Below are 25,277 nucleotides of genomic sequence, written 5' to 3' on the forward strand. Positions count from 1 at the left end.
TAGTTTGTTGCCCTGTGGGGTAGGTCAGGGTGGCTGAGGTGCTGCGGCGTGTAATGAACGGTATTTAGCGGTAGAGGATAGATGTAATTACTAGATATTCAATTCTTAAGGCATGGGCTGATGTGGTTGTTGGAGATTGTTGATACTTTTACGTCCTGGCGTGGGTGGGTGAGGGTCTGAGCTCTAATGGGGTTGCTCCGGAATACTGTTGCCCTGGCTTTCCAGCCAATTCCCCTTTTCTTTTCTTTCTTTTTTTTTTTTTAGCTTTCTTTCCGTCTACACCCACCCTGCATTTATCTTTCGTTTTCACGAGAAAAGAGAGCAAAGTATGAAGACTTTCTGGCACGCACCCACCTTTAACTACGCGTGCGTTGGCAGAATTTGGGTCTCGTAGTGGGCGTGGACCTCTTACCTCTTTCTCCCCCTCTGCTCCTCGTCGCTCTCATCGTAAACCTCACCTGCATCCCAGCCCTCCTCCTCCTCATCCGACCCGTCCAGGTCAAAAGGCGGCACGCTACAACCCCCCATCTCAAAGTCCTCAGCGTCCGTTAACGCGAGCGAGCAACCCAGCCGCGGCCGCTTCCTAGGCCTGACGCTGCGGCTCGAAAAGCACATCTCAAAGACGTTAGCAGCACGCTCATGCACCTCAGCCGCCCGCAGTGACTCCTCGCCCAAGCAGCCCTCGGCCGGGTCGAACAGCAGCACGTTGTGACGGACGGCGCCGTTGAGAAAGGGCATGGTCTCGTCCGCAAAGAGCGTCCAGGCGAAGCGGGCAAACAGGAACTCAACCGCGATGCCCCGTACCGGCTGCAGCGCGCGGTTGTGGTACAGATCCTCGAGCTGGCCGGAGGGTGAGGGGAGTGTGACGTGCAGGGCGAGTTGGGCGCCGGGGGGTGGCGTGGTCGGCGACGACGGTTGCGGCGAGGCGGGGACGGGCTTGGCTGCGAGGGTAAAGCGGCGCGTGTCCAGCAGGTGATGCAGGTCGCGGCGGAGGGTGATCAGGTTTCTTTCGTCGTTGATGGGGTGGGGGTCGGTGGGGGAACGGCAGTATCTTGCCATGTTGTTGGACGAGAACCAATGCCCGTTGGTCAGGGGCACGAGGTGCGCGGCCTCGACGGCATCTCCATACCCCGAGATACGGCACGCGCCGTCGCGGACCAGCGCAGCCACCTTGCCTTTAAGGGGGACGCTGTGGTGCGCTGCATCGAGGTCGACACTGAGGTTGTTCCATGGCGGCGGGAGGTGTCCGTGTGGAAACCGCCAGTGGTCGAAGGACGGGATAACGGGGTATTTGAAGGTTGTGGGGTCCTCCTCTCCAACGCAAAAGTGATATTCGCCATCTCGGAGAATACCATCTTCTGGGCGAGAAACGCGATGGAAGAGCGGATTCTGGCCGTTGCCAGGCAGAACTCGAGTTGCGAGCCATCCGTTTGCGAAAGTGTTTCCGGTCACAACGCAACAAGACGCGAGCGCAAAGTCGTACTGAATGCCATTTCCATTACCATCTCCATTGCCATCTCCATCTCCATCTCCATTCTCATTTCCACGGTCGAGTGCGCCGAGACGGAGGAGATCGGGTTCTGTGTCCGGATACGCAGGGTGCCGGAAGTGCACCAACCTACAACTATTGTCGATACTGGGAGGATTAAACCCTGGTTTTAAGTGCATGGTGTCGATTGGGCTTTCGATGGGAGGCAGTTGTTGAGGTTATGGTGGCTAGGAGCAGAGGTCAAAACGTTAGGTAGCGCCACTTCAACAATCCAATCTGTAAGAGAACACCCAATATTTCATCATTTGTTCATCCTTTTCCCTTTTTTCTTTCCATCTTCCTTCCCTTCTTTCTTTCCCTCTCATTTTCCCTCCTTTCTAGCGGTAGCGATGATGCGTTTTTCTTTCCTTCTTTGCTTTTATAGCTCCCCTCCATGTTCATCTTTATCAAGTAACATAACAGAATGACATCCGACGAATACCAAGTGAATACACTCACTGGTTGCAAGTGGCCTTTTGCCTATAAGTGACTTATTATTGTTGCGTGGGAATCGGATGTTGACAATGCCAGTGCATGACCCAGCGTTGTACTATCGATCTGTGAATGGTAATGCAAGGGCGTCAATAGTGCTGAAATTCGGATTCCCTCATTCTGAACACATCGGCCTCAATAATGCTTTTTGAGTAATTGTTAGGTCTTAGAACAGGTCTCTAAGTTCTCAGAGACATGTCAACCACACCGCTGATAGACCAAAAAGCACAGTCCAGTGGGTTCCAATGTTTCGTTTGACAACAGGGTTAACCGCTGGAGGGTTCCCCACGAGTCGCCGCTGTGGGGGCAGTTTAAATGATTGAGCAGCATGGAGCTACTGTATACCTGCATGAATAGCGTGTCGAAGGGGTCTCGACAAAGACCCTGGAAACCCCCTGAATGGCTGGCTGCCTCAGTGCTTCACTTTGTTGCTGTGTTTGTGCGTCCTTACCTCCACGACAAAAGAAGATGACAAGTCACCAAATTCCCAGTGATTCCCTGAGATTCCCCAACCAAGACCAGTGCTTCAGGTCCTGCAAGGTGTCGGCCCGTAATGAGGATTCGCCAGATGTGACCCAAGGGATTCGAGATAAACATAGCACATCACTCCATACCAAAAAGCCACCTATGATTATTAGCCGCCCCTGGTTAAACCTGGTTCCAAGATGCGAGATGTGCGGGATGCAGGTGCAGATGAGGTTATTTAAGCGCGACACATCTTTGGATGTCCCTGCCGCTGACGATGTGACATTAGCACTATCCAATGCCAGGAACCATCTGGGAATCCCACGCACAGCCATGATAATCCTTTTGCCGTGATGAGAGGCTTCGTGTTGGCGTCCTCCGGGGAGATTGTGAGCTTTGGTCGGTCCTTGAACCAAGCTTTCTAGCCCTGTCTCAGGTGGCATGGAGCCGGGAGAGGGAGAAGCGGAGACCAGGGTCCAGGGGCCTAGGGGGGGTTGTTTCTGGTTGCGTTCGGTGCGGCGCGAGGGGCCTGCAATTCGGGACCCGCGTGTCTGTCACACGCTCGGCGAGGGTGAGCTTATTTACCTGTTGCAGGCGCGGGTCCAGATCTCTTCTTCCTCTTTTCTTCCACAATCTGGGTGCTTGACCGTCGCCGACAACTCCATCACCCAGCACCAGCGTTGGCAGAAAACGACGTTGCGTTCATCTCTCCTGCATCTTGAAACACCCTCATTAACCGCCCTGTGCGCTTTGACCCTATTTCAATACCACAAAAATGCCTGGCATTCGTAAGTTGCCCTTTCAGTGTCTGTTCTTTGAGCGCCGGAATCGCCAGACTCGGTCGGGTCGGGTCGCTCGAGGCCGCCGACTCGGGCAAGGCCATCGAGGGCAGCGAGCGCCGCCGCCCGCGCCATCTGCCGATCATGGCGACGGCCACGTGCTCCAAGGCGCGCGTTGCCGCGATGGATTCCCTAGCTAGACGGCCAAGAGCACGCGACTGACCAAATTTCTCTTCGCAGCGTTCGGCGCGTTCGACAACCTGAAGGGCAAGCTCAAGGCTGCCTTCAAGAAGCGCGGTGAAAAGAAGGCCGCGAAGGCTGACCCCAAGGCCGAGGAGGCTACCGCTGCTACCGCTGCGGCCCCGGCTACTGCTGCTGCGACCACGGCTGCCGCGACCGAGGCGACCAAGACGGATACTGCTGCCGCCGCGGCTCCTGCTGAGGCTCCTGCCGGTGAGTCGCCCTGCGAGATAGTCGCCCCATTGAGGAAAGAAAAACAAGAGCTGACAGAAATGGCGACATAGCTGAGACAGCTACTGCGGCCGCCCCTGCCACTGAGGCCCCCGCTGCTGAGCAGAAGACCGAGGAGACTCCGGCTCCTGGTACGTTTGACTCCCCAACAGACACCCCCGTCCGCACGCTGACCCTTTCCACAGCTGTGGCTGCAGCCGAGACCACGGCTGCCGCCGCCGCTCCGGCTGCTGAAGTCACCCCCGCTCCGGCTGCGGCTGCGGCCGCCCCTGCCGCCGAGGTCGCTGCAGCTCCCGCTGCTACCGAGACTGCCGCTGCCCCCGCTGCGACTGAGCCCACCCCGGCCCCGGCCGCTGAGGCTGCTGCTACGGAGGCTCCTGCCGCCGAGGCTCCGGCCACTGAGGAGAAGAAGGAGGACGCGGCCGCTGCCGCTACTCCCGCGCCGGCTGCTGCTGCTCCGGCTGCGGCTGCGGCTCCCGCTCCTACCGCCTAAATTCTGACCGACACTTCCCGACAACGATTCCACGACCCGGAGGAATGACGGATTGATGGGACACTGGGAAGGCGGTATAGAGGGCGAGTGACGCCGGGATGGCGATCGGTCTGGGCCATCTTTTTTGGGCGGCAGATATGCTGCAGAAATGGGAATGATGGCCTGACGATGCCACACGGTGCTTGGTGCTTGGTGCTTGGTGCTCGGTGCTTTGATTTTGCGGGGAGCTTTGGCGTGGCTTTAATATCTCATACTCGATACCCACCGTTAATAATGAATCGCGTTTCTTTGCGTGTGATGACGGGGTGCATGTGACCGCGGGCAGAAAAGATCGGACGAAAGGTTTCTAGAAATATTGGTGGGGGTATCCAAGGAGGGAAGGACATCATCCGATATTTATACAAAATTACCAACCCCTCTAATCCAAACCGCTTCAACTCATTACCGTCCCCGTGACGCACTCGTCACTCGCCCTCGACTTGAGCCTCGTCCTCGTCGTCGTCATCATCATCATCCCCCGGATCCGGCATGACAATCCGGTTGAGATGGGTGATCTAGCCAAGTCAGCACAGCCCACACCAGCAACTGGACACCCACCGGCCATTGACCCAAGGAAGGGGGGAAGAAAGAGAAGAATACTCACAAACCCAACCATATCCCCCACAATCTGTCCAATCTGTTCCTGCGACCCCGCTTCCGTAAACAACTTCTCGCCGACTTTGGTGCCGACGGTGAAGTTCTTCAGCTTCAACAGCTGCATATCACGATGCTCCGGGTTAAACCCTTTGGGCCGCGTCTTCAGCGCCCCCTCCTTATTCTTCTCAGCAAACGCCTTGAGCGCTTGTTCCTCCCCTCCACCACTACCACCATCCCCATCCCCATCCTCACCCCCCTTCCTCCCCCTCCCCCCTTTCCTCCCCTTCCCACCACCACCACCCCCAACCTTCTCCCCACCCACACCCAACCCCAAAAACCGCCCCTTAAAACCCCCCTCATTCAACACCCGCCGCCACCGCCCCGGCCGCTCGTCGATGCTCGCCCGCAGGCGTTGCAGCGCGCCCCCGTCCGGGTGCCACAGGCCGCCGCCGACAAAACTGCTGCCGGGGGTGGGCTCGAGATGGACGTAGTAGCAGGCGTAGGGACCCTTGCGGCCGGTGCGGGAGAAGGCGGCGGAGAAGTGCGGCTGTTTTTTATTATTATTATTATTTAACCCTCCTTTGGTTGACGGGGCAAAGGAATGAGGGGAAGGGGGTACTTACCTTGTAGGGGGTTGGGTCGTTGCTGAAGCGGATGTCGCGGTAGATGCGAAAGTTGACGTCCTTGAAGGGGAGCTCGGGGATGGTGGGGTCTGCGGCGATGATCTTGTCCATCAGGGTCGTTACAAAGGACTCCCAGTCCTTGAGCGCGCGCCGGTACTCGGCGTCGTGGGCTTCAATGGCTCTTGTTAGTTGGCTGTGAGATCCACGACAAACCATGGGAGACTTACCCTTCAGCCACGATCGCTTGTTGTTCGCCTTGAGGTCGCGGAGGAAGGCGAGAGTGTTGGGATGCACTGTGTGGTCCTCGTACTCGATGCCGTTGGTGTCGCGTAGTTTGATGTGCGGGATGAAGGTTACTTTTGGGGGGGCATCTTCATCAAACTCTTCGTCGCTTTCCTCGGCATCCCGGTTTGCTGTCCCGGCTGTTCCGGGCTCATCACCGTCGTCCTCGTCCTCCTCCTTGTAGTCGTCTTCGTTTTCGTCGGATTCGACCTCAACCCTAACTTTCTTCGAAGGCCTACCCTTTCCACGCCCCCTTTTTTGGGTGTTCCCGTCCCGATCAGCATCAGACTCTGACCCTGCCTCAAAATACTTGCTCTTCTGTCCTGTAGAGCTGACGCGTAATGATCGACGACGAGTTGCGGGCGCGTCGGCAGCTGCGGGAGGCTCCTCGGCGGCCGGTGCGGATTTGCGTTTTCGGCCAGGCATAATGGGATTTGTGCTTGTGTTCAAGATACAAGTCTAATACAGCATTTACGTGAAAATACTCGATGTCCCTTGATGACGTCGATACCTACAACAAGCGCGTAAAGCGGCAACCGGCGGATCCATTTGGCGTTTCCAACTCGCGAAAGCACGTGATGGATTGGAGTGAAAATAAAATTATGTCAGCAACTCTTGACCTTGAGCCTCAAGTCTCCCTCCATCACTTCATCAGAATGCTGAATAGATGCTCACTGGTACCTGGCACTCTTTCGGTATTCCAGTATGTTTATTTTCGCGAGGCAACCAAACCTCCGTCTACAAGATGAGACACTTTAAACCCTCGTATGGCTGTCTTTGCTTTTAATTCTCCCTGCTTGCCATGCTCAGACGAACCTTAAGTCCATCCATCAGGAGGGATCTGGGACCCTTGCGTCTTCGTGTACTTCGTAACGCAGCTCCATGGCCGATCCCATCAAGAGAAACTAAGAGGGCTACAGCATGTTTTGGTTACCGACAGTTCTACCAAGCATCTTTCCTCGACTCTCACATAGAACCTTAAAGAATCCTAAGGACTGTCCCCTCACGTAGGACCCGGGAGGACCGCATGCAAGTTCGACAACGAAGATGCGCGGGGCAAGATCGCCATGTATGACGTCTGCCCTCCTGTGGGATCGGAACACTCACAGACAGAAGCAACGTTGTATCCGGTTCCCAGCGGACTCCTGTCCTCATGAATTCCCCACACGTTCGGCGCCGGCCGTCCCCGCATGAACCACACACACTCCTCTGCTTCCCCACACTCATCCACACTCATCCGATGCCCCTCTCCGACCCCAACCCCAATTTTGACATGTGAGTGAGTTTGGAGGGTTGTGAAAGTGTAACTTTATCATCACACATGGATGTATTTGTATTTCTGCAAAACACAGCACTCAACACAACACATCACCACCACTCTGGCCCACCCATCCACAAACATCACAGACACCCACACATACCCACAACCCCATCACAATGCCATCACCCACCTCCCAACCCACCACCACCCCCCAAACGCCCGCCGACCCCCACCCCCACCTAACCGCCCTCCGCACCCGTGGCTTCATCCACATCCCCTCTCTCCTCACCCCCCCCGAACTCGCCACCCTCCGCACCGCCGCCGCCACCCTCACCGCCACCGCCCGCGCCGGCGGCTGGCCCCACGTGCGCACCGTCGGCAAACAGTTCCCTCCGTGGGACGCGTCGCTGGTGCCGGAGCGGGCGGGGATTTGGGGGGTGCAGCATTTGTTGCATCCGGATTTGCCGGTGGGGGTTCAAGAGAGGGGAGGGTTGGGGGGGGTGTATTTTCATGGGGGGTTGCTAAAGGTAGTGGGGGAGGTGCTGGGGGTTGAGGGGAAGGGGGGTGAGGGAAAAGGGGGGGAAAAGGCTGAGGATGGGGGGGAGTTGACGATGGAGCTGTTTAATATGTTGGTGCGGCCTGAGGGGGTGGGCGTTGCCGCGTCCGGGGAGCGGGCGTTTGAGCTGCGCTGGCATCGCGACGACATACCCGCGACGGCGACCGCGGAGGAAGAGGTGGCTAGGCTGAAAGGGCCCGACGACAAGTACGTGCACACGCAGTGGAACTTGCCGCTGTATGACGACGACAGCCTCATCGTCATCCCGGGTAGCCACGCGCGCGCCCGGACGGAGGAGGAGAGGAATGCGGGGCCGTATGAGGAGTATATCACGGGGCAGGTGCGGGTGCAGTTGAAGGCGGGGGATGTGGTGTTTTATGATAACAATATATTACACCGCGGGGTGTATGATGTGGCCAAGGAGAGGGCCACGCTGCATGGGTCGGTGGGACATGTCAGTGCGAGTCGGGAGAGGGCGAGGAATGTGTTGCAGCATGGGGTTGGGGAGTGGGTTGATCGCTGTGACTTTTCGGTCTTGAAAGACGAGAAGCAGAGGAAGACGGCCGAGGCGATGAGGCAGAGGTTGGTTCAGCTGGGGAGAGAAAACGAAGGGAAAGATGTTGGCTTCTCTTTGGAGGGCTAGAAGTGTTTGGTTCTATTTAGGGGATACCTTTGAAGGGAGAGCCATCAAGCTTGAAGCAGAGATGTAAACCCAGTGTATATACAAATGCCCACCTCCGGCATCCCTGACCCCAACACCTTCCCTCATCCACTTCTCGTCCACCTTTAGTTGCTCTTATAAACGGCCACGTTCGACGCGAACGTATTCACGTTATCCGCAAACCACGCGACCCGCCCGCCATTGCGCGTAATCATCTCCCGCGTGCCGATCGTATTCACATTATACAGATTGACATTCGTCGCCGACCCCTCGATCGAGACAATCCGCTGCTGGCAGGTCTGGCCGGCCTCGAAGGTCGAGCAGGCGGTGCTGTAGTTGTCGAAGAAGGAGTACAGGCCGCCGCCGTACAGGAAGACGTCCCGCGAGTCGATGATGCGTAGGCCCCACGCCGCCGCGCAGTTGCCCTCGACGCCGGCGCACTGCGCGTTGAAGTCGGGATCGCGCAGCGCCGACACGACCGGGAAGGGAACGAGCGCGTTGGGCGTCGGCTGGAAGTAGGGGGTTTCTGTTTGGATCTGGCCCATGAAGATGTTGCGCGTGTTGGCGAACTGGTATTGGTACAGCACGAAGTGCTCCGAGCCAGTGCCCCAGAGCCAGAAGGGGCCGTTCTCGGATTCGATGTCTGCGGTGGTTGGTTAGTGTGTCTGTCTGGGTGGGTGGCAGCGTGGGCTGGTGCAGAGATCACTTACAGAGGCCACGGCCGGCGTAGATGGTGATCTGCGTGTTCTGCGCCTCGTCGATGTCGTGGTCGGCAGTCCTGTCCCACATGTCAGCCCTACTGTCATCCTACCCCTTTCCATGTAGCACCTACCAGATCCACACGTTCTCCATGTACAGCCCGCTCGCCGCCTTGGTAACATGCATGCCCATAAACGCCACCATGCAGTTCGGGTTGACAGCCGCGTTGCCCGGCGTCTTGAGGCACTGGGCGACCTGCTGCTGCGTGCCGGTGAAGCCGCCGATGCGGACGTGGACGTCCCACATGCCGCTGGGGGTGCCGCCGCTGGCGAGATTCCACTCGATGCACGTGGCGCCGGCCTGCACGCCCTGCGTTGACACGATGAAGTCGCTCAGCTCGACCTGACCCTGCTGGCCCGACGTCTCGCCGACCTGCAACACCGGCTTGGGGTTGTTGATGTCGTTGAAAAAGCCCCCCGACGAGAGGATGACGGGGAACGACTCGCCCACGATCTTGGCCCCGGGCGGGATGCGGATCGTGTTGGTGACGCGGTACAGGCCGTAGTCAAGGAAGAGGATCTTGTTCTGCGAGACCGCCTTGTTGATGGCGTTCTGGAGCGCCGTCGTGTCGTCCGCCGAGGCGTCACCCCTGGCGCCTTCCGAGCGGACCGAGATGAAGGACGAGGCGGGGGTGTTCTCGTACTGCGGCTTCGAGCGGGTGTAGTACCGTCCATTGGCAACGAGGGATCCGGGCCGCGGGTTGGCGGAAATTGGACCGGCGAACTTGTTCGGGCCAGAGGTGCCGTAGCTGTGGCCGTTGGCCCAGGCATCGATCGTGAGAGAGCCGCCGGCAAGCATGGTGCCGCTGGGGCCCTTGACGGCAACGGGGACATTGTTCAGCGCGATGTTCTCCATCACCAGGCTGCCGGCCGTGGCAGGGTTGGAGCTCGTGCTCCAGGCTGTGAGGATAGCAACGGGCACGTTGGTGAAGCTGCTGTCAATCAGAGTAACCGAGCCCACATCCAACTTGTTGGCCGCGCCGCCGGCTGACATGTCGATACCAACCTGGCAGTTGTTGATGGACAGACCAGCATACGTCCAGCCCCAGTCCCAGATTTGGATGATGGCTGCAACTGTCAGCAAAGACCGATACGAGACAGAAGAAGGGAAAACCGGACTGTCACCCACCCGTCTTGCAGTTGTTAAACTTAAGGTTCCGCATGGTGTACTGCTGGTTGCCCATGCTGGCACCAGTCGCACCGCCGTTGAAGGTGAGGTCCGTCATAAAACCTCCACTGCCCTCTTCGATGAACAGACCGACGTGGACAACGTCACCAGTGGCAGGCATGTTGAACACAATATTTTGGAGGCTGGTCGCCTGAGAAGTCGGCCAGTGCATTCCAGTGGCCGCTGTTCCGGGCGGGATGGCAGTCGTGTCGATGATAAAGTTGCGAACTTGTCGGAAGAAGACATTCTGGGACTTCCAGTTCAGCACGGGGGTGTAGTACGGGTTGCCGTCGATGAGACCGAAGCCAGCGAAGTTCGAGGTCGCCTTGAGCGTAGGCGGAGATGCGGCGTCGCCGATGAGTTGGGTGAAGTAGGCCGGGAGGATAGAGGATGAGATCAGGTAGGTGCCAGCAGGGAAGTAAACCAATGCTGGGGTTGTGGTCGTCGAAACCTGGAGAGATGATGAGCACGGTATCCCGACCTATGGCCGCCTCTGCTGAAGATGACTTACGCAACCCTTGTTGCAAGGGTTTCCAGCATTGATGGCAGCATTGATAGCCGCCGTGTCGTCCGTGACGCCATCACCTCTTGCGCCATAGTCCTTGACATTGCGAAAAACAGGATAGTTTCCTCCAGCAAACGGTGCGACTCCCTGGTCTATCGGTTTGTTAGCACCGCCACGGTCTCCGAGTCAAACTGGAAGGAGCTCACGAGGAAGTTCCCCAAGCCAGTGTCCTTTCACTGTCGACACGAGACTGGCAGCAGCCAGCAACGCGGAGAAGAAACGCATGACGCCCGCTTCTCGCCGTCTGTGCGGCTAAAGTTAAGGAGAGACAGAAACGAGACAAGGCCAGTCGTGAAGAGGCCCGTTCCGCTGTTGGGTTGTCTGGGGAAAGGTTTCGTCTACAACAGTCATGGGAGGGAGACCGGCGGGTAATATAGTCCTTTCCAGCCACACCGTCATTCCACACAAGACACAGGAAGCCATCCGCGAGACAACCCCACGTGCGCTGCTACAAGGGGAATAGGAGGGAAGTTCTAGAGAGGTGTGCTACCATACCCGGAGTCGGCGAGCCGCATAGCGTGACCCTGAGTGCATAGACCCACGCGCTTGGTCGTCTGCCTGCTAGGAGATGTAACCATCACCAACGCCAGCAACGTCCTTTTCTAGCCAAGAGGTAACCCACGATCGAGCCGCCCACCAAAGGGCCGATTGTATCTGGCACCATGGCCGGCCTACGCCTCCGAAAGCAAGCATCAGGCCGGGTTGGGTAGCTCTGGGTATAGCTGCTAAAGTCCATAGCTGGTTGCCTAGCCAAGGGGTGGAGGAATGTTGTTGCTCTGAAGCCCTTGTATGCAAGAGACATGAAAATTCCTACCACCATACTCCGCTTCAGTCCCTTCAACTCGGCCCAACGACCCCTGACGTCAAAAGTCCTTCCGAATGAGTTGAGGGGTTTGGCATGAACATGCCACGTCCCGTGGTATTACTAGCTGAGTAGCTTCGTTCCCATGAGCCTGCAAACAATTGTGCACTTGAGCATGTCTCACCCAGATACTTGGCGGTTGGTGAGCGCGGTTGAGCAGCTGAGCCTGACAAGATCCGGTGACTTGAGTCGATCTGAGATTTTAAAGTCATCTCCTCCTTTTTTTCCCCAACACACAAGATGCGGGAAGGGCGGCAACAAGCGAATGGTCTGGGGTTGGAGAGTGCATAATGTGAAGAGGCCGTCTTTTGATGAAGGGGTCAGTTGCGCCCCTGAAAAGGGTTTGGGGTATTTGATTCGTCCAAGCGGCCGAACTTGTCTGTGAGTGCCGGAGGTAGATGGGGGCGAATAAGGCCGGATACTACCCGCCCATTGCCGCGGGTGACCACCACCCACGAATCGCCGATCAGATCGCGCATTTGTGACCCCGTTGTCTTGGACTTGCTGAGACCTCAGATTCCTTACTTTCCTTCCTTTGTAAGGTGCTGCAATGAGCGATGTCACATCACAAACCCAGGACCCAGCGAGGGAGTCTAGCGTTTCCCCAGCTTCGTCGAGCGGTGCCGAAGTCCGGCTGGTAAGTATTCTGCAAGCTAGAGAGCCTCCACGAACCCATGGACCCGGGTGTGCTGGCCGATCCGGAGGATTGTATGGTGTATACCGTAGTTACTGTGTAGGTGAGTCCGAGAAGCTCACCCAAGACTCTCGGAGATAGCATGAACGATTTCTCCGGGTAAAGTCAAGAAGAACAGACCCTCCCCTAATCTGTCGCGGTTCCCACCGCACGAGGTTGTCTAACCATTGCGCTCCAGCCGATTATTCGCCGCCCTCGTTGGTCGATTTCTTCTTCGTTGACGGCGCACGTCTTGGGCGGCAGATTGCACTTTCTGATGGTTATTGTGGGAGTCAAGGACTAAGATCCACGATTAGACGCTTGTCGACCCGAAACATCTTGAGGACAAGCCAGCTGGTTGGGCCCGATAAAAAGACCCGAGGCAAACAACAACGACTGCGATGGGAGAAGGTCGTCTTGAACGCTTCCCCCCGGCCCGCAAGATCAAGTGAAGCTTGATCATCTAATCGAAAACAAGCCCGACCGCGCTAATTTATCTATTCCCGACAAGCAATCCTCAAAATATTTGGGTTCAGAGGCCGGTAGTTCTTGAGAGCTGCAGATTCTGGATGCGCAAGAACCCCGCATGCCCGTCCCGAGCGCGGAAAGCACCGGTTTGACGCTGGCTCGTTAGTTCAAGCTTTTGCAGCGGCCGAGCACGCGGCTCATCCTGTCGCCCATAATACTGTGACTAACAAGGCGGGGGAAGTCGCGGTGAGCTTGAAAACTGTAACCAGAGAGCCCGTGACACGGATGTGTTGATCCCATGGAAACCGGCCGGATTCTGCCTATTTGAAGCGAAGAGGGCGCCATGTGGGATGCGGTAGTTATGTAGTTGGCACCGACGGCGGGTTGCGGCTTGTGCTTCAGCGACTTTTGCGACAGCCGGAACGAGGGCAATCGGTCTAGCCAAATAGCCGCCGAGAGCCTGCCCGACATGGAGTTGCGGTGTGCAGCGATGCAAGCTTTGGAGTTTTTCTGCGTGCATGCTTCACATATACTTGGGGTCAAGGCGATCGCGTCGGCAGCTTGTCAATTGTTGTTTCCCTAAACCGAAGACGCCCGTCCTGTGTGGCTGCCGCGGCGCGGTATATCAATGAACCTAGACAAGATGCGAGGCGGTATTGGACATTCCGCACCACAATAAGATGCTAGGCCGCTCGGTTTCCGGAGGCAAGCTTGTGATGCCGCCGAGCCGCCCCTGTTCTTCTCTCCGCACCACAGGGCCTCCATGTGTAGGGGGGTCGCTCCCCCTCTCGACAGGGGAGCTTCCCCAGATCTCCAAACCAGACACCTCCACTCTCCCCACAATTCATGTTGTAGTTTTCGGGATCACATGAAAGCTAAGACGCGCGATGCAATTGTCGGGATGAAAAGACGAACGTCTGTTAGAGGTCAACAAAACTTGAGAAATCGGAAAAGAGGACTGCCAAGATGAACCCTTGTTTTATCGAATTGCTCATAGCCAGTGTCTGTCAGCCCTCGCGCGGATTTTGGCTTAGGACATCCCCCGTGAATTGCCAGGGTTCCACAGCCCTCGGTCCCGGTTCCATGATGCGTTGCTGCAAACGCACCCCGCTTTTTAGTGTAACATACAGTGCCCGGCTCTTCCCATGACGATGCGCGCCATGCTCAAGAGGAAGTCGATCTTCAGTTTGATTGATGAGATGGTATGACGGGCCATGCACTTGTAAGAAGCATATGTGATGTGCTTAGTAGAAAGGCCGTCGGGCGCGGATAAGACGGTGGGCGTCGTTGACGTCGTTGACGCACGCGGGGGTTGATCTAGGCCGAGGCTGGGACCGATGCTAGGGTTAATGCGGGGGCGAACCTTGCAGACAGATAAATTTGGACAGGAGCTCAATAGCAGAGAAATATTGGTAGGCAGGTAGCCGTCCTCAGCTGAAAAGCTTCATGGTTTTTGTTTGTTTTTGTTTCTTCTTTTTTTTTTTTTTTTCCCCATGGCGTGAGCCCTCAACTTCAAATCAACCCCAAATGGCAGGAACCTGGGAACCGTTCCCCGCCCCCACATTCGGTGCGGAGATTGAAAATTGGGATTCTGTTCCAATGGGGAAAAGGAAAGGGAAGTGGGTAGAGCAAGCAGGGGCTACCAGAAACGCACACCCCCACTAAAATAGTGCCGTCATTCTCTGAAAGGAAACAGCAGCACACGACCACAACGACCTTTCGATTCGTGGTAACTCGGGCTCCTTCTCTCCATTTCATCATATTAAAACAAATATGAGAGGCTTTGGGTTCAGACAGAATCTAGACATGTCGATTTTCCAGATCCCGAAATTAGAAAATCGAGATGCCCGGCTTTAGGAAGCAGCACCTTCCTTGGTTACAAGTAGTGCAGGGGTCCGTGGCCAGAACCAATGTCGCGCCTTCTTTACCTTCTCCCATGTTCTTCCGATTCCCGACCGGGAGTGGTCCTTCCCCGTTTCCCCATCCCCATTCCCCGCGTCTGCGTTCTGCAACCGCACCTCTCAGTTCCATTCGACCTCCGCGTCAGGCTCGTTTGTTGTTGGTCTTGATCGCAAATCGATTGCCTCTTGCCCCGTTCCCCGCTCTCCGCTCGCTCGATATTCTAAACTTTGATATTACTCCATAAGTCTTATTCCTTCTTTTCTCCTCACGCGGCGCCTGCATGTCCGCTTTTGCCCAATCGTGAATTATCAACACAACACCTACCCGCCAGAGCGGCAAACGCCAAGCCCAATACTCGAAAGATCACCCAACCCGGCCGTGCCTTCAGGCCTTCCGGCTGGCGCCATTGCCCACGATTCGGCCCACTGCTTGCGTCCTGGTCATCACCCCCCCTCCTCATCATTGTCAACAGCCCAGTTGGATCAACCCTTACCCCGCTCTTCCCCCGGCTCCCACTTGGTTGTCCGTGCTTGTTGCCGCCTGCGTGGGTGCACAGCTACCTAGCTCCACAGAGGCCTGCCCCTTCAACTCGAAGCTCCTCAGCGCATCGGTAACACAGAGATCGGGTGTGCCAAACAGGCTGATAGTATCTCCATCTCTTGTGGTACCCTTGGCCAACGAGTGAGTGACGGTGGGTAGGAACGGCAGCTGTGTTTGTACGTGAGCCTAGAAGGAGGGTAGCAAACACGGGGGTCCAACAGAGAAGTACCTTGCCAGAAGCTTGTCCACAGGCGGGCACCCGACAAGGACGGGTCGAGATCAGCCTAGGAGCCGAAAGACGGGCATGACCACAACGCCTTGATTCGGCCATTTTGTCTCTCACCGACAACACCCCACAATACCTTGGTTGGCAGTATTTGGCTGCTAGTTCCCCCCTTCTCCCTCCTCCCTTCCCCCTATCCCCCACTCCCGAGGGGGACGCGAGGTGGTTTCTCCTCCGCTACACTGGAGACTCTCCGTCCCGATACCCCAACTGGACCAGATCACCCTCCCTTTCTTGCACAATGTTGCCGCTCCAGTCAATCGAGGCGTCACCCCCGTCCAACCATGCCGACGAGAACGGGGAAACCCGGCATCAGAAGCCCAAGGCGTTGCCGTGCAAGTATTGTAGCAAGCGTTTCAGGTCAGTAGTTGACAGGACTACCTCATCTCGGCTCCTCTGCCGTATATTGACTTACATTACTATCTCATATTAGACGTGTGGAGCATGTCCAGAGGCACGAAAGAACCCATACAAAGGAAAAGCCCTTTGCATGCGCATGGCCTCGTTGCGGGAAGACATTTGGGCGACGGTGAGCGAGTCCTCTTTGCTCTGCACCCTTGTGCTTCGTACTGCCTCCGCATGGGATTTGAGCCCTAGCCTAGCCTCGCACAAGCTCCCCCAACCCGTTCCCTCCTAGTTACTTACCCTCCCTGCCCCCAAAAGTCCTCCACGCTCCCGCTCTCTTTCTCAATTCCGTGCTCCAACGTCTTTGGTCCCTATTGATCGTCAAAACCTACACCTGCGCCAGGACGACGGGTCTGTCGAGGCTTCTCTTGTCCTTCACGTCGCTCATCGCTTGGATATCCTTTCGGAATGAACATATGCTTATATGGACATCAGGGACCTACTTGTCCGCCATGAGAAGCTTGTCCATCTTAATGAAGGCAGCAGCAACAAAGATGGCGCCAGGCCGCGGAAGCCCTCGTCGGCGGGGGTTGCGCCTGTCGGCCTGCCCGAGAACCAGGTCGACACCGAGATGCTCGGTATGCAGCAGCAGCAACAACAACATCAACTTCAACAACATCAACAGCATCCGCCGCAACAGCAACAGCAACAGCAAAAGCCACGGCCGGTTCACAACCAGTACCAGGCAGACCCAATACAGCAATCTGTAGTAGCATCACTCCCCCCTGACTCCCGCCTTGCCACAAGAGCTCCTGCATGCAACCTCGATCTTCTCTCCGACGCTGCGACGCACCTCGCCTCTGGTGGAGAGGTTAACAACATGCAACCGGCCATGATCCAAGGACTTGCGCCTCCGCCAGCAGATTTGGCGCCAGTCAAAGCTTATCATGATGCGATGCCTTACGGAGACAGGCCGCGGGATCAAGATCCGGGTGTATTGCCCCCAGGGTATCCGGCACAACCTCCGCCTCCCGCCTTCGATGATTACAACCTCTTCCTCGACGACTACGCTACGTCCTCACATTTTCTGCCACCGTCGCTCGAGGCCGAACAAGGTTTTAGCATGTGGTCACGCCCCCCCGGTGCTGAAATGGGACGGGGGCTCTCGAAACCTCCGTCGGCGTTTCCTTCTAGGTTTCCGTCGCTTGCTCCGGATCTGCGAGATCCAACTGGAGAGGCGCCAAGGATGCATGAAGACGGGACGCGAGCGCCGATATGGAGAATATCAGCCATGGACCATACTGCCATTCGGAATCGGTTGGATGAGTTCTCCTCTGCCCTTCCAAATGACTTTGTGTTCCCATCGCGGCACACGCTGAATAGGTTTCTCGAGGGCTATATAAGTGGCTTTCACGACAATCTTCCTTTCCTCCATCTCCCTACTCTATCCCCCACCGATCTATCGCCCGAACTACTGCTCGCAATTCTGGCCGTTGGGGCGCAATATCGCTTCGAAACGAACCGCGGCCATGCTTTATGGTATGCCGCAAAAGCCGTGGCGCTTGAGCAGATCAGACGAAGGCATAGCCATGAAGTACACGGCTTGCTGCCTACACCAGCTGCATACAGCCCGCACTCCACCCGTCCATCTCCGAGCTCTGGGTTCCGGCATTCTTTCCCTTCGGTTCATCAAGACCGCCCGATGACACAGGATACTCATCGGGAACCCTAGTAAGACCTCTTCTTGTATGGCATGGCGAGCTCCGGTGCTAACCATTGCAGCTCCCCGAATACGCCTCAGTCGCGCCTTGAGACAATTCAGGCCCTGCTCCTGTTGTTTTCCGTCGGTCTCTGGGGCGCGAAGGCGATCCTCCATGAGGCCTTGTCCCTCCAAAGTTTGCTTGCACTCTTACTACGCGAAGAGGGGTTGATCGCAGAGGCCAACCAGCAAACAACCGATTGGGAGACTTGGGTTCGACTTGAAGCGAGCACACGAACTAAACTCGTTGCCTACTGCTTTTTTAACCTGTGTAGTATCGCATACAATACGCCACCGCTGCTTCTGACTTCGGAGGTCCACCTATACCTGCCGAGTCCTTCTCGTCTCTGGAAGGCTGAAAATGCCTGGCAATGGCAGGAGGCGCGGCAGTCCTATCCCAACATGGAGATTTCGCTCCAAGATGCGTTTGCACGGCTCCTGCACCGCCCTTCGCAATCGTCCGCGACTCCGCTCACATCACTGAGCAACTACATTCTCATTCACGCCTTGATCCAGCACATCTTCCTGTTGAAGCAAACGTCTTTCTCCAGCATGACACCATTTGGGTTACAGAGGGGCCTAAAAATGGAAGACGTAGAAGACATCAACCAAGCGCTCCGTGCTTGGAGCCTCAGTTTTGAGCAGCATCGCCAGTTTCGGGCAAACGAGATGGCGGCGCACGGGGCCGGGGAGGGTTACGCGGAAGGCGCGGTAGCGTTCAACTCGACGGCGTTGCTGAGGTTGGCCTACATTAGGTTACACACCGACCTTAGCCCAAGTCGGAGCCTTGAGACGCGAGATCATTCCATGATTGCACAGGCGTTTACCGACGCCCCTCTGCTGGTCCGGAGTGCTCGTCTCTGTCGCGCCGTGGTTCAGGCCATCCATGCTCTGTCTATGCTTGTCAAAATGGGGGTCAATTACGTGGCCAAAACCAAGTCGTTGGAGTGGAGCATGCAACATTCTTGTAAGTCACCAGCCCTTCCTAGGTTCGGGAGATATTCACCCGAGAACCTTGGCCTAACCTTTATCCAGTGTGCAATCTCGAGTGCGCCGTTCTCCTATCAAAGTGGCTCCTCACCTTGTCGGCAATCGGCCCGGCAGAGCCGCCCCCATCAGCCGAGGAGAAGAACCTCCTCGAAATGGTGCGCCGCATGCTGGATGAGACCGAGTTTGCCGTCCCCATCGACCCATCGCTGGCGGGATCGTCTGGCAGCCACGGCCACGGTCATCACCCCTCGCGGTCCATGGACCTGTCCGCTACCGATAGCACTAAGCTTAGACAACTGGCATGTGCCGTGATCCGGCTGTGGGCCGAAACATTCAAGGGCACGCACATCTTTGAAATCGTGCGCATCATTGCAGCGGGGCTGGAGGGGTACGCGGACATGATGGAGAAGCCGAGGGACAGGACGCCGCTGGGAAGGATGATCCCGAATCAGGGGCTTAGTTGAGATTCGGGTTTGGCAGGTGATGGATCTAATAGACGATGTTTGGTGTTCCACAACGGAACTAGAGTGTCCGCGTCGCTGATAGACGGGCCCTCTACCGTTCTACGGGCGGATAAACCATATCCGATCCCTTTGAGATGTCCACCGCTTGCGCAATTGTTATATTGCACTATGGACTCGTGACGCCCATCCACGTCTGGTGCGCATACGCGCTCGAATCATGGGTTTGGAATAGGAGGGGTCAACAACTTCGGGGTCCTTGATGACACCATTTGAGGCATCTAACGACCGGTAGTGTGCTCGAGGTTGTCGGTACCAGACATCTACACGCAGTTGTGTATCATGCATCGATTTAGGGCGGTGTGTTTGTTTTGTTGTTGGATAGCGCAGTGCCACCATGGAGAGAGTCTGGATGGTCTGTATCACGGGTAGCGAGATGGCGTACCACAGATGCAGCACTGCAAGCAAAAATAGATACATGCTTGCAACGTCAATCCATTGCGCCGGATCGGAGTCTCTTGGGTTGAGGGTCCGAGTGGGATAATTGTACATGTACCACGTTGAATGGAGTCTAGGCCAGAGTTTGCGAAAGGTAGGAGGACAGGGGAGTGGGAACGGGCACTGATATAATCCCGAAATTCGGCAACACGATTTTAAAACTTAAGGTACCAAAATTTATTCGCTATACGCTCCCCGCCACAAGGAAACGGGATATCAACCTCCCCCGTGCCCCCTCACCACTAGCTGCGAACACCACCTAGCGATTCTCCAACAGCGATAACAATAACAGCAGCAATAGCGGCAGTAACCATATCATCAGAACCTCTGCCTTGACTCGTATTGCCATGTATCCCAAGAGGCGACTAGCTACCTGGCCATCCCAACAGGCCCCCAAAAAAAGATGCTGCCTTCCTTTGCTCAACCCAGCCTCAACCCCTCCCTTATATCACATCACCACTCCTGTCTGCTTCTCTTGCCACTCAGATACGTAATGCGTGGTTTACAATCCCCCCAAATCCCAACACACCACCCCATGCAGTCATCTACTCCCATCTTATCCCCCTTCACATACACATCCGTTCCCCATCACCACCACCACCACCACAACAACACCCACACCATCACTCACTCACACACACACCAACGCCCAACTCAGACCTCAGTACGCCGCAGTGCGATAATACCCCTCCGCAGCCGGAGCCGTCGGCGCCGAGGGCCCGTCATCCGCAGGCGGCAGGCCCGGAGCCGACGACGACCCAGGCGGCACATAAGCCTTGTACTGCGGCTGTGGCGGCGCGCCACCACTGCCCGGTCCTGAGGGCCCACTCACCCTACTGGGCAGCGACTGGCGTGCGTCATACGCCGGCCCGGAAGGATGTAGTGGTGGTGGGGACATGGGCGGCCCCGACGGGAGTGGCTGTTGTTGGTGTGGGCGAGGCCCGTCGACGGTTGCGGCGTCGTAGCTTCCGCCGGCTCCTCCGACTCCTCCTCCCGGTGCTCCGTAGGGGGTCTGTTGGGGTGGGTGGGCGTGGTAGCCGGAGTATGGCTGGCCGTAGGAGGGTTGTCGGAGTTCCGGGCTTGGGGCCGATGGGGCGGGGACGGATGGCGGAGGGACGGTTGGTGCCGCAGGAAGGCTGGAGTTGGATGCTGCGGCGGCGGTGTAAGGGTCTTCGTCTGGGGTGGCGTACGCGGAAGGCGGGTACGGCCCAGCGGGGTTTGCGTTTTGAGGCGCGATGGGGGAGTCGTAGACCGAGGTAGAGAGTTCTTGTGGGCCGCTGCCGTAGGTGCTCTGAGGACGCGCAGATGACTGGGGGGCTTGGTAGGGCGTGTATTGGTTTGCCGGCGGTGGTGATGAGGACGTCTGCAGTGGCGCCGGCTGCTTACCGCCGGATGGAACCCGCTGTTCCGATGGCCGTTGGGCGTATTGCGGCTGCTGGGGCTGCTGGGGTTGCTGTTGCGGCGTCGGTGGAGGTATTTGGTTCTGCTGGGACGGAACCTCGGCGCCTGCTACATAGAACGGAGCAGGAGTGGCCCCGGGGCCAGGCCGTTGGAAGTTATTAGGGGGAGGGGAAGACGGAGGGTATTGGGATGGCTCTATCAATATGTACATCAGCTATGTTCAATTTTGCCTCTAATTTCCTAGCTCGACCGAAGGCGTACCTTGAGCAGGCGCCGGGGTGTAGAACCGCTGCGGATCTTGCTGCTGCGGAGGGGGTGCGCCGTAATTCTGTCCCGGGGGCGGGTACCCCTGGGGAATCTGTGGGCGCATGGCATATTGGTGGTACGTCGGCCCCGGAGGGTGTGACATGGATGACTCGAGCAGAGCCTCGTAGTCCCTCCTGGCCTTGATGAACTTCTCATTGAGTTGAGTAAAGTCATCTAGATCATGTTAGCTCCATGTCCAAACAAGCACTCCAGCAAGTGCAATCACCTTTCTTTTGAGAGTACTTCTCGATCAATTTAATGAGTTTTGGTCGAATGGCCAATGTCTGATGGTACAGCTTCTGTTCGTGAGTTAGTGCCTGGACTGTGGTGAGGTGAGGGAAATAAACAATAAACATACCGAGATCTCCTCGTTATCTTCCTCTCTCGGAGCGGTGTTGCTGGCACTCAACAAGGTCAACAGCTTCTCAACGTTCTTGATCTCAGCAAAGACCTCAGCCTCCATTTGGGCCTCGCGTTGAAGCTCGTCAGGGGTGGGGTCCGTGAGCTTCTCAACGTAGTTGAGAGGGAAGATGCCTGTTTTCCCCTTGAGCGACCCCCGCCACCAATCCTTGTAGACGCTCTCGAGCACAGCAATGACGTCGCCCTTCTTGAACTCCAGTTCGCCGGGTTCCGACGGGGCAAAGTCGTAAAGGGCCCTGACGCGGGATACGGTTGCGGCCGTGGTGCCGGAAGGCATGGGTTGGATAGGTGCGGCCGCCTGTTGTTGTTGAGTTGCGGGTCCCGCCGTGGCTGGCCCCCCTGCCCCCGATGGTGTCGCCGCCGGCGCTGCTTGCGCGGGTTTCTTCTTCCGCTCCTCCTCCTGCAAGCTCAGCTTGAGCGCAATTTGAAGTTCGTCCTCTTCCTTTTGGCGATCCTGGTCGGTGAGGCTGTTCTTCTGTGGCGCGCTGGGTGGCTGGAGCGTCGGGTTGCTTTGCTTGAGGCGGTAGAAGGCATCGTACATGATGCCGAGGTCCGGGTCCGACTTGAACATGTCCGACCAGTCCTTCATGCGCTCGAGGATTTTCGCTTTGACTTGAGTGTGTGTGTTGCGATCGTTGGCAAGCTTGAGCATGGCGTCGGTAAAGGCGCGGCTTGACAGCTCGCGGTGCATATTCTTGCCGCAGTTTTGCGAAAGGGCATTTGCGACCTGGTAATAATGTTAGTTTGCGAGAGCGGTGGCAGGGCGTCAATGCGCTCACCTCGAGCGTGTACAACTGGACGTTCGCGTTGCGATGCGCTAAGCGTTTAATCAGGCTGGCTACCGACTCTTTTGGCCCGTTTGCATCGCCGGCGACCCGATCGCAAATCTCCATAATGGCGCCCCAGTCCTCGGACGTCTGGTTCTCATCGGTGGCCTTGTCTGCGAAAGAGAAAGTCAACGGTCAGCTGGGCACCCCGATATGCGCGGCATCCTCCGGAGAACAACATACTGATGGCCTCATCGTAGGGCCCGGCCGCAGCCGCTCGGAACATGGCGACGGCTAGCTAGTAGGTCTCAAACGGTGTTTGTAGAAAGAGTGTGAGCTCGAGGTCTCCGGGATGCTGTGTGTTGAATGTTTGACTCCTCGGCGTGCAACTCTGACGTCGGGGTGTTGATGATGATTTGCTTGCCCCGCTCACACAAGGCTCTCGAAATCGCGAATCGAAGTTGGCAAGTTGATTTCCAAGAAGTCTGCGCTCGTGTTTGGTAAAAAAAGCCCGAGTCTTGAAGCTTCAATATCGCAAGTCCAAGGTTGCGTCAGCACAAGAAAACTATTCGAGGTCGGAATATTACGCGGAGCAATGGTGGCCCTGGAATGGAAGTCGGATGGATGATGGAACATTGGTGGGCAGTGCCGCGTGGTTGGTGGCTTAGGTTGTTTCCTATGACGGACGCCCGAGCGGGCAGGCAGCTTCCATGCCGATTCGCCCCGCACCTTTGCAAGCTGCTTGCCCCCCTGTCAGCTGCCCAGCTGCCCTGCGCATCATCCCTGCTTGGCGCCGCATTGTCGCTGAACTTATTTCTTGGCGTTCAAACGCCTCGCGGCTTTCGCCTTCCATTGCGTAGATGCTTGCGCAGCCACAATAGGTCTTCAGCACACCACCAGGAGGGAGGTTCAGAACATGCTTGACAATATTCGTCCCGGTCCACCAAGCGAATTCACGGTCGATGCTAACAACGAAGACGGTTCTGCAATGGGAATGTTTTCATCATTCTCTCCTAGTCATCTGTTTCATCCGATTTTAGATGCTGAGTAGTTTGTAGAAAAACATCCTTTGTTCCGCGCCGGGTAACTCACATGTTTTGTAGCCGAAGGACGTCACCAAGTATGTACTATGTAGATGTTACAAGCATGATGAGAAAGGCATCCTTGAACTTCGTTTCCGGCACTGCTTGTTCGTAGCGATGCATCTCCAAAGCAAGTCAACAACATGGCAAGCCAAAATATTTAATGCCGTTGATTTGTCTGGCCCCGAACCAGGGGACGGCCGCTTGCACTTTAAACGGACAGGTTCGACGACCTGTATCCAGGAATAGCAATTGCCAACTAAAACCCCCAATGCAAAAACGAAACTGCCCAAGAGAGTCTAGTCTAACAAAACTAGCCAAAGAGAAAGACCTCTATTCCGCCCCGAGCGCCACTATTTGATTGTGCGTGCCGCTCCCTCTCACTCTTTAAACACTCCATAATTTTGAGCTTCTGGAGAACTTCGCCTCAAGCCTGTTCATCCCTCATCTTGCGGAAGAAATCCATCACGCCGGTGTAAACAACAAGCAGGATACCGCCACCGGGTCCCAGTCGGAGAACCTTGGGGATGAACCCCTTGTAAAGAGCTGCGAACCCTTCCTCCTTGGCGACCGTCGCCAAGGCGGGCCAGGCCCAGTTGTACTTCGGAGTTTGGCCGGGAACCTTGATGCTGTTTTGAATACGGCTCTTCACGACGTCCATGGCTAGAAGAGTGTTAGCTGGGACTATTGTGTTTCACGAGGTGCCCCAGGACAGCCCGAGAGGCCTCCCTGACTGTTAGAAAGCGGTAAATAGTTTGAATCTGACGTACGGGTATTGAGGATGGTGCCGACAGTACCGCCGACGGTACCGGCAATGATATCGTTAAATGTTTGGCCTCCCTTCGTGTCGGCCTTGGGGAGCAATTGTCGGACCTGGAAGATGCAGCCGAAGTAACCGGCGTTCCAGAGGATGTGGCGCCATAGCGTCGACTCGAGACCGTTGTACATGGCCAAGATGCCCTCGTTGCGCACCGTCTTGAGAACGACATCGATCATGCCGTTGTACTTGCCGGCTGAAGCCTTGTCCTGGAGGCGAATCTTGACGAGCTCGAAGGGGACCACAACGAAAGACTCGGTGGCACCAGCCGAAGCACCCGTCAGAACCGAGAGGGACTGTGTCATGGTCTGCTGGCCGAACATCTCCCTGTAGAACTTGCCCCACTTGTCGTTGGCGGCGAACTTGGTGGCACGCTTGGGCGCTTCCATAAGGATGGGAGCGGTAATGCCGCGGTAGAGCCTCGAGAAACTACCAAGGCGTCAACAACAGCCCATTATCCCTCCAGACTTCACCAGCAGCATACCCCTCATTGCGGATGATCTTCCGGAAGCAGTCGAGCATGCCATTGTACGAATCGGCGCCACCGCCCGTGCCGGTCTGAAGTTGTCTGATCGGTGGTCAGTCGAAGTGTATCGATACGGCTGTGGGCGCCTGCTCACACTCGTGTCTTCACGACATCTAGCGGGTACCTGGTGGGCGACGAGGTTAGCATTTGAGGCACGCGACCACGAGCAGGGATGACTTACATGACCAGGATCTACATGCGCCCAGGTCGTTAGCATGTCAATTGACTAACATTGGGGCCATTGGTCAACGTGCTTCAGATACACCGGCAATGGCACCTGTTCCGTGGTCATGGTTAGCGATCCGAGACTCCGCGGTCCGTGTCGGAAATCTCTCGGAAAGCGCTCACCAGCCATGAAAGTGTAGCGGAAAGGCAACGGGGCCTTCTCTTTTTCTGCCGCCATTTTGTCTTGTTTTGGGGGGGCTATGGCAATGAAAAT

At 56.6% G+C, this 25,277-nt stretch overlaps 8 protein-coding genes across 8 annotated transcripts; 3 read left to right on the top strand and 5 right to left on the bottom strand.

The window, feature by feature from the left end:
• Positions 1-2: 2 nt before the first annotated feature.
• Positions 3-2,082, bottom strand: F5144DRAFT_381999 (uncharacterized protein). The gene has a single exon (XM_066784621.1). The coding sequence runs from the start codon at positions 1,666-1,668 to the stop codon at positions 409-411; it is 1,260 nt and encodes a 419-aa protein (XP_066638633.1). The 5' UTR covers positions 1,669-2,082; the 3' UTR covers positions 3-408.
• A 1,165-nt stretch (positions 2,083-3,247) lies between these two features.
• F5144DRAFT_585365 (uncharacterized protein) lies at positions 3,248-4,559 on the top strand. Its single transcript, XM_066789692.1, has 5 exons — positions 3,248-3,270; positions 3,292-3,294; positions 3,505-3,717; positions 3,789-3,866; positions 3,921-4,559. The coding sequence occupies exons 1-5, from the start codon at positions 3,261-3,263 to the stop codon at positions 4,226-4,228; spliced, it is 612 nt and encodes a 203-aa protein (XP_066638634.1). The 5' UTR covers positions 3,248-3,260; the 3' UTR covers positions 4,229-4,559.
• A 133-nt stretch (positions 4,560-4,692) lies between these two features.
• Positions 4,693-6,335, bottom strand: F5144DRAFT_659828 (uncharacterized protein; the record flags this gene model as incomplete). Its single annotated transcript, XM_066793244.1, has 4 exons — positions 5,715-6,335; positions 5,488-5,657; positions 4,872-5,411; positions 4,693-4,782 (listed from the first exon to the last, which is right to left on the bottom strand). Exons 1-4 carry the CDS (start codon positions 6,193-6,195, stop codon positions 4,693-4,695), a joined length of 1,281 nt encoding a protein of 426 aa, XP_066638635.1. The 5' UTR covers positions 6,196-6,335.
• Positions 6,336-7,206: 871 nt separating this feature from the next.
• On the top strand, positions 7,207-8,229 carry F5144DRAFT_498749 (uncharacterized protein; the record flags this gene model as incomplete). Its single annotated transcript, XM_066786286.1, has 2 exons — positions 7,207-7,569; positions 7,624-8,229. The coding sequence occupies 2 exons, from the start codon at positions 7,207-7,209 to the stop codon at positions 8,227-8,229; spliced, it is 969 nt and encodes a 322-aa protein (XP_066638636.1).
• A 143-nt stretch (positions 8,230-8,372) lies between these two features.
• F5144DRAFT_606582 (pectate lyase superfamily protein-domain-containing protein) lies at positions 8,373-10,963 on the bottom strand (the record flags this gene model as incomplete). The annotated part of the gene is made up of 6 exons (XM_066791499.1): positions 8,373-8,890; positions 8,958-9,025; positions 9,080-10,073; positions 10,135-10,624; positions 10,685-10,830; positions 10,885-10,963. The coding sequence occupies 6 exons, from the start codon at positions 10,961-10,963 to the stop codon at positions 8,373-8,375; spliced, it is 2,295 nt and encodes a 764-aa protein (XP_066638637.1).
• Positions 10,964-15,611: 4,648 nt separating this feature from the next.
• Positions 15,612-19,102, top strand: F5144DRAFT_382088 (uncharacterized protein). Its single transcript, XM_066784623.1, has 5 exons — positions 15,612-15,826; positions 15,900-15,995; positions 16,307-17,542; positions 17,594-18,537; positions 18,606-19,102. Exons 1-5 carry the CDS (start codon positions 15,708-15,710, stop codon positions 19,022-19,024), a joined length of 2,814 nt encoding a protein of 937 aa, XP_066638638.1. The 5' UTR covers positions 15,612-15,707; the 3' UTR covers positions 19,025-19,102.
• Positions 19,103-20,180: 1,078 nt separating this feature from the next.
• Positions 20,181-22,699, bottom strand: F5144DRAFT_596159 (class E vacuolar protein-sorting machinery protein HSE1; the record flags this gene model as incomplete). The annotated part of the gene is made up of 5 exons (XM_066790768.1): positions 20,181-21,115; positions 21,182-21,377; positions 21,585-22,373; positions 22,426-22,586; positions 22,657-22,699. 5 exons carry the CDS (start codon positions 22,697-22,699, stop codon positions 20,181-20,183), a joined length of 2,124 nt encoding a protein of 707 aa, XP_066638639.1.
• Positions 22,700-23,561: 862 nt separating this feature from the next.
• On the bottom strand, positions 23,562-25,241 carry F5144DRAFT_659858 (mitochondrial carrier domain-containing protein; the record flags this gene model as incomplete). The annotated part of the gene is made up of 6 exons (XM_066793245.1): positions 23,562-24,158; positions 24,266-24,741; positions 24,797-24,870; positions 24,933-24,962; positions 25,020-25,030; positions 25,187-25,241. 6 exons carry the CDS (start codon positions 25,239-25,241, stop codon positions 23,923-23,925), a joined length of 882 nt encoding a protein of 293 aa, XP_066638640.1. The 3' UTR covers positions 23,562-23,922.
• Positions 25,242-25,277: the final 36 nt, after the last annotated feature.

Source organism: Chaetomium tenue (assembly GCF_020726465.1).
Source record: "Chaetomium tenue strain MPI-SDFR-AT-0079 chromosome Unknown F5144scaffold_7, whole genome shotgun sequence".
NCBI classification, from domain to species: domain Eukaryota; kingdom Fungi; phylum Ascomycota; class Sordariomycetes; order Sordariales; family Chaetomiaceae; genus Chaetomium; species Chaetomium tenue.

Excerpts from the sequence above, each read along its gene's own strand:
- F5144DRAFT_382088 (XM_066784623.1), top strand. The coding sequence starts at position 15,708 with ATGTTGCCGCTCCAGTCAATCGAGGCGTCACCCCCGTCCAACCATGCC. Across the intron at positions 15,827-15,899 it reads TATTGTAGCAAGCGTTTCAG|ACGTGTGGAGCATGTCCAGA; the intron begins GTCAGTAGTTGA and ends ATCTCATATTAG. Across the intron at positions 18,538-18,605 it reads GTGGAGCATGCAACATTCTT|TGTGCAATCTCGAGTGCGCC; the intron begins GTAAGTCACCAG and ends ACCTTTATCCAG.
- F5144DRAFT_381999 (XM_066784621.1), bottom strand. The coding sequence starts at position 1,668 with ATGCACTTAAAACCAGGGTTTAATCCTCCCAGTATCGACAATAGTTGT.
- F5144DRAFT_585365 (XM_066789692.1), top strand. Across the intron at positions 3,718-3,788 it reads TCCTGCTGAGGCTCCTGCCG|CTGAGACAGCTACTGCGGCC; the intron begins GTGAGTCGCCCT and ends ATGGCGACATAG. Across the intron at positions 3,867-3,920 it reads CGAGGAGACTCCGGCTCCTG|CTGTGGCTGCAGCCGAGACC; the intron begins GTACGTTTGACT and ends CCCTTTCCACAG.